The following is a 12,253-nucleotide window of genomic DNA, read 5'->3' as shown; positions in this document are numbered from 1 at the left end:
TGCCCATAAAATTCTGGGCCAAGGAGAGATCAGTGAATTGGCTGGTGGCATAAAAAACAGAGGCCTTGCTAGAATTGAAACATGGGACACAAAGATGGAAAAACATTGAAGGAGTTGAGTTTCTGGAGAAAGAAACAGGGAAGATTAGAAAGAAAAGCCCTTGAAAGGATGTATTGTCTACATGGATCAACTTAGGATGGTTTTTTCCCCATTTCACTGTTGCTAGTCCTTAGTGGCCTGCCTATCTGATTGTTTCCTGTCAAATATTACCAGAGCTATACAGAAAAGCATCAGGCCAGAGTAGTGCTGAGATTATATGGGTGAGATTGCATTAGGCAGAAAAATAAACTCATTATATGAGTATTGTAATCTTTAAAGTTTGTGCAATAGCATGTAATGCTAATACTCAACATAATATTAAATGATAGTGTGGTCTCACCCTAAAATAAATTGGACTTTTGTAGTTTTAATAGATCATACTGCTTTTTCTTTCCTATTCTGTTCTTACCTATAGTGAAATGGATCCTCATGTAAGGGATTGTGTGAGAAGCTACACAGAGGACTGGGCCATTGTGAACAGAAAGTAAGTTATGTTTTTCTGTATTTTGAAAACTATCACATGAATTGTGCAGGGGGAAAGGTTAATTTTTAAATGGGTAGTGCTTATAAATTCAGAGCTTGTCTGAGGCCATCTAGAACTTTTGTGACATGTACCTTTAAGCAACAGTCAACAAGGATAATGTCCTGAAAAGCAAAATTAACTTTCTGAAAATGTTGAACGGAATAACTTGGGCAATTTCTTCCTTATTCTTCTGGTTTTTACCCTGTCCAGAAGCACGTTAAGTGAAAATGTTTGCCGTAGGCATGGAAGAAAAGAAGCCATCTTCCAGTGTCCCTGTCATTGGGATGGCTCATAGGTTGTGTCAAAATGAATCGTATGTGTCATGTTTGTAATCATGTAGTAACATAAACACATCTATTAACTATTCAGCAATTTATATCATAACAAGAAAATACCAAGATAGTGTTAAGAAGAGTAGAAGAAGGTAGAGAAGGAAACGGCAGAATGAATGAATGAATAAATAAATAAATAAAACAAAACATTCTCTTCTGAGATCATAGCAATGTTAGTGTCCTTATGGCTGCATTCAGATGTCACACTAAATCATGATTTAGTGGTGCATGAATGAGCCTAGCTTTTCCCTAATGTTTGCATCCACTCTTTTTGTATGATTGGAAGAAATAAGTCAGAATTTAATGCTTCTGCTTTTCATTAACAGATCATACTGTTTGATCCTGAAACTATCGTTAGTCATTGCTATTGTTAGTTTAAATAAATCAACTTCATAAATAACAATTAGGAATTGTCTTGTTTGACATTTACCATTGTTAAAATTAACCATGATTTACTGAGCTTGGATGACTTAGCAAGTTGTGATTAATCAAAAGTGGAAGTGAAATCTTTGAATTTTTTTCTTTCCGACTGCCCAGAAGGAGAGGGAATGCATGAGCCCTGGTGATGATGATCCTTCACATCTTGCTAAGCCAGAGATAGGTGAACTGTGATTAGCAAAACCTATCATAGCAATTAGGATTGAAAAATGCTTTCTTCTGCCAAATCCAGTAGCATGCCCACATTTCTGGTTGCCTGGTTGGGCCCATTAAAGACTCTTTGAACAGAAAATGGGTGCTGTTGAATGGTTTATCCAGATGATAAATTACAGTTAATCAAAATGGATCTTATAAGGAACATCTTTATTGTTTTCTCTTTTGCACCCCCTTAGCACTGATTTAGGATTTTTTTAAAATAAACAGAACATAAGGGATTTAGTCAGTGTTGCGAAGGACACAATTTATTTTGATTAAATTGTGTGTATCCAACTATGTTATTATGTGACTCAGCAGGTGGTTATATTTGAGGTATTCTTTGGGCATATGGAGATAGCACTCTTCCCTCATAATAATAGTAATAATGATGACAATGATGTGCCATCAAGTTGATGCTGACTTAAGGTTATCCTTTCCAGGGGCATAGAGCAATCAGTGATGGTTTATCAGGGTGCCTCCAGAATAAGCAGCACGCTTTGCTTTTGCTTATTCTGGAGGCACCCTGGGAAGTGTAGTCCAAGGCTACAGGGGGAAGGGGAAGTAATAATATATGCTGAACTGAAAGCTGTGATTTTTTTGCAAATTCCATTGAAAGCCGTTGGAGTTGCTTCTGCTTAATCAAGGCAAGGACTGCATTTTTAGAGGTGAAAGTACATTTACATATTAAAAGCAATGCAGAATATTAGCAAGATGCTGTCCGGAGCATCACAAATTATTTCTAATGAGGAGCTTCATATATTGCTAAAGTTTTATGCTTATTTGTCGTGCAAATAAGTTTCTTCTTCTTCTTCTAAATAGGTATCACAAACTGGGAACAGGATTTAACCCCAACACATTAGACAAGCAGAAGGAAAGGCAAAAAGGCCTGCCCAAACAGGTCTTCGAGTCTGATGAAACACCGGATGGAAACAGTTACCAGGATGAGCAAGTAGTTTACCTTATTGAACCTGCCATTTTGAAAGTTCATTTTGTAAAAAATAAAAATAAAAAATGTTGTAAACAAAAGTCAAGGTGACAGACTTTTCCTCACTTTATCTTGCAAACTGCATTTGATTTCTTCAAACCTCAGGATGACCTTAAAAGACGCTCCATGTCCATAGATGATACACCACGGGGCAGCTGGGCTTGCAGCATTTTTGACCTGAAAAACTCCCTCCCAGACGCTTTGCTTCCAAATCTTCTGGATCGTACCCCAAATGAAGAAATAGACCATCAGAATGATGATCAGCGGAAGTCCAACAGACACAAGGAGCTGTTTGCATTGCATCCAGCCCCTGATGAGGTATTTTCCGGATTCATGCATACTAGCCCTTCCCTGAGTTAAACATACGAGAACCACAGCCTCCTCCAGTTTACCACTTCTGTAGAAAGGCAGGGAGCACATAATTCCCTTGCTTAGAGCAAGAGAATAGGAAGGCTTGCAATTCAAAAATTGTAAAAGTGGGAGGAAAATAATTTGAGGTTTTGCTACAACCTCCTTTGAGTTTTAAAGCTGCAGTTGTGAGCCCTCTTGTCTGATAATGCTCCCAGTTTATTTCTGTGAGAGTTACTTCTGATTAGAAGTGCGTACGTTGTAAATCTCTGGTCTCCTGTTCTCCATAGATGTAAGGATTTGCAGCTTGCTTGAAAATGAAAACTAGTTACCTGATGAAATCTGTTGAATTCTGCTGCACCCCATGATATCCCATGTGTTTGCCGCTGTATAGGTTTAAGATTCCTTGGTTCTAGCTTAGAGGTGGACAGTTCCCCAGATTCAGGCATGGCATTATTCTCATCGAACACATTGAATCCAGTGAAATACTGCATGACTGCCTTCACGCAGGTCACCTGTTGACCTGTAGTCCCTTCCAGAGCATAGAAACCTGCAGACTGGCAAGACAGAGTGTCTCCTTCCCTGCTAGCTGGTAAGGGATGGTTGAAAAAGCCACCCCCCCCTCAGTGGCACATGTTTACAGGTGGCAGTGGCAGTAGCAGTAAATAAGACTGGTGTGGCCCAGAAAAAGAGCCAGGAGACACTCTCAAATTACTCTTGATCAGTGTTGCCTAGTAGTATTCTGCAAACTGTGGAGTCTTAAAAATCTCTTGTAGGAAATGCAGAGAGAGGCAGGTTTGTGTCTGTAGGACTGCTGCAAAAGTTGCCTCAAGTAGCATGCAATTAAGCCAGATCTGCGGGCATGGCTTTTAAAGGCATTTTTCTCTACAGACCTCCAATCTGTTATTACAAAGCTACGCTAACTTAAATCCCTTCACTCTTATTTATAGTTACAGTAAATGTCTCATGCTGTTAAGCCTTGAAGATTAAATTGTATTTATGTCTTAGTTGTGTTCCGTAGGGAGGGGACATTTTCTACCTTCTTTAGACATTTAACAATACACTTTGTTGTATGGAAATAGTGGGTGAATTACTCACTGAGTTTCTGCCCGATTCTAGGAAGAACCAATAGAAAGGCTGAGCATCCCTGAAATCCCCAAAGAACATTTTGGCCAGAGGCTGCTTGTGAAGTGTTTGTCTTTAAAGTAAGTAGTGGTTTAACCATGGGACTTTCATGGTGCCAGATTTTGTTTTTCCATACATTTCCACTTATTCATGTCTCTGTAGCATGTAAGAAAAAGATCCGTTATTTACATTGAGAGGGAGAGGGAGAGAGAGAGAGAGAAATGCATCCAGATACCAGGATACTTTATGCCTCTAGATCTTGTCTGTGTAAGCTTTTTCAAGTTTTGCACATAAATTGCTCAGATGCAGCTCTGGGTTTCTATGGGTGTAACAGACACAAGCACCATTGTTTTATCCAAATATTTAAATATCTGTGGTGATGCTGGAAAGTGTTTGCTCTGTCCCACTCACCTTTTCCAACTAATAATAAAGAGAGAGAGAGAGAGAGAGAGAGAGAGAGAGAGAAATAATTGAGAACAATGGAGACCCACCAAAGAAAATGATGAATAGGATGAATCAAAGTAGTCATCCTATTCATCGAAGTATTGATTCATCCTATTTCAGGAAGCCTGTACAATGGCCTGCACAGTTGGCAACCAGCAATCTTTACTTTGGTGCCCATTTCTTTTATGCATGAAAGTGCAGTCAAGATGATGCAAGGCCTTATTTGGGTACGGAAGATAGAACAAGGGTAGGATGCTCTTAGTGTACAGATGCTGCCAGTATGACCAGTCATGAGGGATGATGGGGGTACAACTCAAAAAGATGTGGAGGGAGGGCCCTATTCTCCCAATTCCTGTAAGATTATGTGTAGAGAAGATGGGAAGAGGAAATTTAATTGTTTATTTCTCATAATACATGCCTATATGTTTTTTTTTGTTTTCTATATGTGGTTGTCTGCAGCAAGTTATAGTTCCACTTGAAAGATTTAAACTTTGCAAGATATAGTATTGAAAATTTCATCCCTATAATTTTTAAAAAATCAAACTGAGTTTAAATGCCTGTGTTTTTGTCTTACTTCATTTTAAAAGTTTCCCCTTTTGTTTGTATTTGATTTTTGTCCCATGAGCTCAGGGGAATTGGCTTAACAAACAAACAAACACCTTTACCATTGTAATCTTTTTAAGATGAAGCTTTACAGTGTGAGTCAGACCCTGGATAAGGTAAACCAAGGCTGTGCCTGCAAAGCCATGGCGGTCTTTTTCAGTCTTGAGGCAGTTACTAAAGCCTTTTCACTGAGGAGTAGAGAAACCTGTTATACAAGTTTAATGAAGTGGAGCTTCTGAATGTAGGGTTACCTGCGGTTGGTTCATTGCCTGTAACTCTTCTCTAATAATATGAGGTAAAATTTTAGTGGTTTTCCCTTAGAGAAATAAAGCACAAAACTGATTTTCCACATGGCTGTATTCATCTTGTGTGTCCTCAGTTAGGTCAACCCTTCTTGTTAGGGAGCTCCGCTTAGACCAGAGCACCTCTCATAAGTGAGATATACGACGGACTTGTCTCCTAGAGGGAAACCACTTTACGTCCTGATACTAATCCATACAGTTGTGTGGCCTTTTCTTTTAGAGGGTGCTGCATTATGCGGTGTTAGATCTCTCCCACAGTGAATGGCTGTATAGAAAAGGAATAACTGCAGTTGAGATTATCTTTTTACAGAAGTCTGTTTTATATTTGATCCAGATAAATTATGTTTGCCTTTAATGTACAAAATTCACATGTATTTTACTGGGTTGTTTAATTCCAGGATGGAATTAGTTGCCTAGATAGACAAATAAGAGTATAATATTAAAAATCATATGTGGCCAAACTCTAGGGAAAGAAGAATATTCTGTTACTTCCCTTTGAAACAGGCAATAATGTGTGAAATTACATAAAAATGCAGTATTATGATATCAGTTTAAAAACAACAACAACAAAGCAACACACTAGTAGAAATAGACAGCAGTGAATAGTATGTGATAGTATATTCTTCAAGATGGAAAAGAAAAATAATTCCCTTCGAGATTTGAATGATTCAGAAAAGTCAAAATGAAATCAGAGGGGATTACTTTCAAGTGCAAATGTTCAGAAGTGATATGCTGGGCTCTTATGAGCAGAATACTATTTATTGATTATTAGCAGATATGCTTAGTGGTAGAAGAGGGGCCAATTTTGAGATGAACGGCTCTCTTTTTTGTTCTTTACTATGAGCAATAGAAACTTGATTCTTCTTTGTGGCCCCTGAATGCACACAATTGGGCTGTTCTGTGCCTGCTCAGGACCTCTCGGAAGTTTCTAGAGCTTAAAGACATGTGATTAGTGGGACATTCCCCCGTGGAGCGCATGCTCCGCCCACCAGAAGTCCCCTCAGTTCCTTTTAGCCGCCGCTTAGGTTAGACCTATTTCGGAGAGAGCTAGAGCGATTGAGCATTTACTGCGATCAGTAGTTGCTTCTTCTGTATTTCAATCACTTTTTTGTTGGACATTTCCCTTCTAAATGATTTGTTCTACTTTTGATTCGATTCAGGGTTTTTTTGTCTTTCCCCCCATTTTTGCTGATTCCCCCCTTTCCCCCCCATCTTCCCTCCTTCTCACCAAGTGGAGAAGTCAAAGTCTGCCTCGAGACTGAAGTAGAAACTGACATTGAGGACCTCAGCTCCATCAACTGAATCATCTAAAAAGAAAAAAAAATATTACTTCAAAAAAAAACAAAACAAAACCCTAAGAAATCTACTCAGATTCAACCACCCCAATTGACACTTCCATCCCCAATTTTGGAGGAAAGATCTAGAGACACCTTGGGATTGAGAAAGAGATGAACCACCTCTGCCTCCGGTCCAGGCTCCAGCTTCCACTGGTAGTTTGTTGCCAAGTATTGGCCTCTCTCCGGCTGACATTCACTCAAGCCACACCTTGGCCCATTCAAGTCCTGTGTCATCAGGGCGGGCAATTCCGATTCACATCTCGGGCTCAGACTTGTCTCATCACTCCCCTCGAAAACATTGGGCAAAGAGATGACACTTGTCACCAGTGCAGTATGACTCTACACACAGAGATTACTATTACTACCCAGAATCTTCTCGGTATCAACCACAAGAAGATCTCAGAGATCGATATTACCAACAATATGATCCTTATTTCTGTTCTCTTCTATGTGGACTCTCCATGGCACTGAGGACCTTCACCAAGTGTATGGCACCAGTTGTTGCCTACCTCCGCCTTCAGGGAATCACTATATTCCCTTATATAGATGACTGGCTAATAATCTCTGCTTCCTACCATGATGCCGTTAGAGCTACCCAAGTTACTCTCGACACTCTTCAAGACCTTGCTCTCAAGGTGAACCATGCCAAATCCCATCTCAAACCATCACAGACAGCCACCTATATAGGGGTGTATTTCAATTCCCTACAAGCCAGAACCTTTCTCCCTTACAAGAGAATAATCAAACTCAGAAGGGCTATACAACCGTTCTGACCTCATGCTTCAGTATCAGCTCATAAAGCCCAACACCTCCTTGGGCTCATGGCTTCCACTACTGTCGTTATCCAGCATGCCAGGTTAAAGATGAGATCTCTTCAGTCATGGTACCTCTCCCTATTCGACCCCATGACACATCATCCATCTAGATGCCTCAGGGTCACAAGTGAACTAACCCAACAACTTACATGGTAGACATTTCTCCCACATCTTGTTGGAAGACCCTTCTCCCCTCTCGAGCTCACATTACAGGTTACCACAGATGCCAGTCCGTTGGGATGGGGCGCCCACTGTCGGCATCACAGGATCCATGGACTCTGGACTGGACAAACAAGAGCAGTCATTACACAACAAACCACCTAGAGCTCTTAGCTATTATCAAAGCTTTCCACGCCTTCCGACCCATCATTGCAGGACATGCAGCCCAACTTGCTAGGGACAATACGACAGCTCTTTATTATGTCAACAAGCAGGGCAGTACATATTCCCTTTCCTTACTGTGCCTAGCTGTCGAGCTCTGGGAATGGTGCTACCTTCACCACATCTTCCCAGTAGCAGTGCATATTGCTATGGATGACAATCTACTTGCAGACCATCTCAGTCGCCGTACCACAAGGAAGCACAAGTGGTCTCTGGAGACGAACTCTTCGCCCTTCTTTATCATCGATGGGGGACTTCTTCCGTCAATGTTTTTGCTACCAAGAACAATACTAAGTGGCAACTATATTGTTCCCGCGCCGGTATCGGCAGAGGCTCTCTCAGAGACTCCTTCATGATAAGATGGGACAGCGAACTCTTCTACCTATTCCCGCCTATCCCACTGATACAATGCATTATCATTCGGCTTCAGCAGTTTCAATCGGATGCAATCCTTATTGCCCCATGGTGCCCATGACAGCCAAGGTTCACCCAACTGAGGTCGATGTTGAGCGACCTCCTCCATCTTCCGTCCATCCCCAACCTCCTCAAGCAGGACAACGGGTTCATTTACCATCCCGATCTCGAATCTCTGAAACTGACGGTGTGGAGGATTCTCCTGCAATAAGGGATATACTTGACAGGACTCGAAAACCATCAACGAAGATCCTTTACCAACATAAATGGAGAGCATTCCTCTCCTTTGTCAATTCTAAAAACTTACATGTGGTACCATTTTCATTCTACTTACCTTTATACTCCATCTTTTTCATCTTGGATTGGCCCATTCTGCTTTGAAAGTTTATATTGCTGCAGTTGTTGCGCACCAACCATCTCATTCGGAAGCAGCTAAACTTTTCTCCCATCCAACTTTGAAAGATTCCTTAAGGGACTTCGCAATATCCGCCCTCCATGTCAATCTTCTCTTCCCCAATGGTCGTTACAGCTTGTCCTCAATGCATTAACCCGACCTCCCTTTGAACTGATGGCTACTACTAACCTCAAACTGCTTTCCTTGAAAACATCACTCTTAGTAGCCATAATGTCAACTAAACATACTAGCGAACTGGCAGCTCTTAAATGATCCACCTTTTCTGCAGTTCCATCCAGACAAGGTCACTCTATACCCAGATGTTTCATTCTTACCTAAGGTCATATCTGATTTTCATCTTAATCAACCTATAATACTGTCTAGCCTATTTTTATCTCCCTCTACACCTCTCAAGTGCATGCTCCACATGCTTGACGTTAAATGGTCCTTGGCCTTTTACATTGACAGAACCAAAAGGTTTAGGAAAGCATCAAGGCTCCTCCTATGTTTTCATGGCCCTAATAAAGGTTCACCAGCTTCTCCTCAAACACTGGCTAGGTGGATTGTTCAAACAGTTTCACTGGCATATGAACTGGCAGGCAAAACACCAACTGAACCTTTGAAGGTTCACTTGACTAGAGCACTGTTTACCTCCACTGCCTTCCCACGGGGAATAGAAATCCCTCATATCTGCCATGCAGCTACGTGGTCCAATCCATCAACGTTTGTCACACATTACCATTTGGATGTCTGGGCAAACAAAGATGCTGCTTTTGGCAGAGCTGTATTGACTTCCTTTCTACTGTGACGTCCTGCCATCCAGTAAGTGAGCTTGCCAGTCACCCAACTGTGTGCATTCACAGAGGCCACGAAGAAGAAAGAGAGGTTACTTACCTGTAACCATGGCTCTTCTAGTGGTCCTTTGTGAATTCACACATCCCGCCCGGCCTCCCCTCTGTCCGTCACGTTGTCCTCTTATATAGCTCTTTGATACCAGCCGACTTTTTTGGGAACTGAGGGGACTTCTGGGGGGCGGAGCATGTGCTCCATGGGGGAACGTCCCACTAATCACATGTCTTTAAGCTCTAGAAACTTCAGAGAGGTCCTGCGCAGGCGCAGAACAACCCAGTTGTGTGAATTCACAGAGAACCACTAGAAGAACCATGGTTTTACAGGTAAGTAACCTCTCTTTATCTTATTTATGCAAAATACAGTGGATCAGTTTTCATGGATTCAGAGTAACATAAGTAAATCCACAGTTGCTAGCCTTTCATAGCAGCTTTTAAACTAGATAAGTCTATTTGTTAGAATATCTTGGTTCTAAATGCATTAGTGTAGAAGGTCCATTGATTTCAGCTCAATGTATTTGCACATAATGGGCTTATGGGACTTTGGGACAGTTTCGTGTCCAGAGCCATTGATACCTCACTACTGAACATCCAACTTCTCCCACTGATTTTACTGGAAGCTACCTATAAGCAAGTATGATTAAGGTTGTGAACTTGATCCCATTAAAGGATGATCATGTATGGACCAGATTTAAAAGGTTTGAATTGCAGTATACAAAAACCACTGAGCTGTTGATATGCAGTTAAGTGGGATGACAGCTTGTTGCTTTAAGAGTTGTTACATCAGTGTGTGAGATTTAAACAGGGGACACTGCAGCCAGTCTCATTGATTAGGGCCAGGATCAGGCCCTTGTGACAGATATAGGTATTTAAAGGATTAGACTCTAGGAGACACAAGTAGCAGTAGCAGATTTTCAGAAGTTGATCAGGGTGTTATATCAAGTTCCTCATTTGAGCCAAGGTCTAGGATAGCATTTCTCAACCTCTTAAACACGAGTCTTCTTTTGGTGAACATTTCATAATCCCTTCAAACATTCCTTCCCAAATCCTTAAAAAAAGGGGGAAAGGCTTTATTACAACTAAAAGCAAATTAAAGCATTTGTAAACTTTGAAAAAAGATTAAAATATTATTCAAAACTTTATTAAAATATAAACATTTATTTTAAAAAATTATTAAAATATTCAGTAAAACATTTGTTAAATGTGTATTGAAATATTTCAGGGGGAAAAAAGGAATAAATCTTCAGCCTTTCATGTTTTATTTTATTTTTTCGCATTAAAGTGTACTTTATTTAAAATGTTTTACCCCACCTTTCTTTTTAAGGTGGCTTACATCATTAAAAAGACAATATTTAAAAGCTAAAAACAGTAAGTATATAAATATTTAAAAAGAATTAAACAGATATTATATTTAAAACAGTAAGTAAAATCAATAATAAAAACACATTTAAAAACAACATAACACAATGATGCATTTTAAAAAACCCTCTCAGATAGCCAGATAGGTTTATAGGATGATACAATAAGATGCATACTAAGGAAGCAGTAAGTACAGAAGACTCTCCTTAATGTGCAATTTTTAAATTACTATTTAAAATACGCTTTTTCAGACTGTAAATGCCTCCTTTAAAATTCTGATACACCCTCAAGAGGCCATGCAGAACTGAATGGGAATTCTCCCCATATGAAGAAACAGATGGTGTTTAATGGGGTCATAAATTGAAGATCAAGTTAAGGGATTAAAGGAGAGTATGTGAGAAAGAAAAGGCTAATAGAAACAATGACTGACTTATTGCTTGGGGCCAATGATGATTCTGGATTGACCATCTAAGTGTTAAGTCCTAGTGGCAGCAGGAGACAAGAATGCAAACATGTAAATGATAAGAATTTTGGCTTATTTTGTCATGTGAATCTGGTGACTATGTGGGGTATTTTAGACAGTGCGGGGTGTTCTAGAGTCTGGAGGCATGAACAGGAAGTTACTTAAAACTGAAGAATGAACAGTGTACAGTATTGTCAATGGAAGAGGGACATAACATAAATGGAGCAATGATGCCCCATTTAGACAGTGGGGAAAATCCTGTTGGCGTAAAGTTATGCTGCAGAGCCAGATGAAATCATCAGCCAGCACTGGCAATATTTGATTTAAATGAGTAGTATCATGGAGTTGGAAGGAACCTCTAAGGCCATTGAGTCCAACCTCCTGCTCAGTGCAGGAATCCCCAAGTTAATTTTTATGTGATAAGTGGCTCTCTAGGTTTCTGTTGAATGCCTCTAGTTTTAGACCACTCACCACCTCCCAAGGTAGTTGCTTGCACTGTTGTACTTGTTCTAACAGAAAGTTTTTGCTGATGTTCAACCAAAATCTAGCTTCCTGTAACTGGAGCCCATTTTTACATGTCCTGCACTCTGGAATGGTTGAAAACAGATACTGACTGTGCCTCCATACGATAACATTTCAGATATTTGAAGGGTGCTAACATATTTTTCCTCTTTTTTTCTCATGACTAAACATGCCCAGATATTTCATTCTTTCCTTATAAGGCATGGTTCCCAATTCCTTAATGATCCTTGTTGCCTTCCTCTGAACCAGTTCATCTGCATCCTTCTAAAAGTTCAGTGTTCAGAACTGGACACAGTACTCAAGATAAAACCTAGCTTAATGCCAAC

General features: G+C 40.2%; 1 protein-coding gene across 12 annotated transcripts in view; it reads left to right on the top strand.

Moving 5' to 3' along the window:
- Positions 1-12,253, top strand: part of DOCK7 (dedicator of cytokinesis 7) — a 157,008-nt gene that overhangs the window by 34,066 nt on the left and 110,689 nt on the right. For all 12 annotated transcript variants that reach the window (XR_013544958.1, XR_013544959.1, XM_072997730.2 and 9 more), the window contains exons 4-7: positions 515-583; positions 2,407-2,536; positions 2,678-2,890; positions 4,040-4,125. Coding sequence is in view for 10 of the 12 variants with exons in the window: in XM_072997730.2 (XP_072853831.1) it covers positions 515-583; positions 2,407-2,536; positions 2,678-2,890; positions 4,040-4,125 (498 nt within the window). In the remaining 2 variants the exon portion in view is untranslated. The remainder of the gene's footprint in view (positions 1-514; positions 584-2,406; positions 2,537-2,677; positions 2,891-4,039; positions 4,126-12,253) is intronic.

Source organism: Pogona vitticeps, chromosome 4 (assembly GCF_051106095.1).
Source record: "Pogona vitticeps strain Pit_001003342236 chromosome 4, PviZW2.1, whole genome shotgun sequence".
Taxonomy (NCBI): Eukaryota; Metazoa; Chordata; class Lepidosauria; order Squamata; family Agamidae; genus Pogona; species Pogona vitticeps.
The sequence above is the reverse complement of the archived record's forward strand: the minus strand, read 5'-3'. Positions and strand labels throughout refer to the sequence as shown.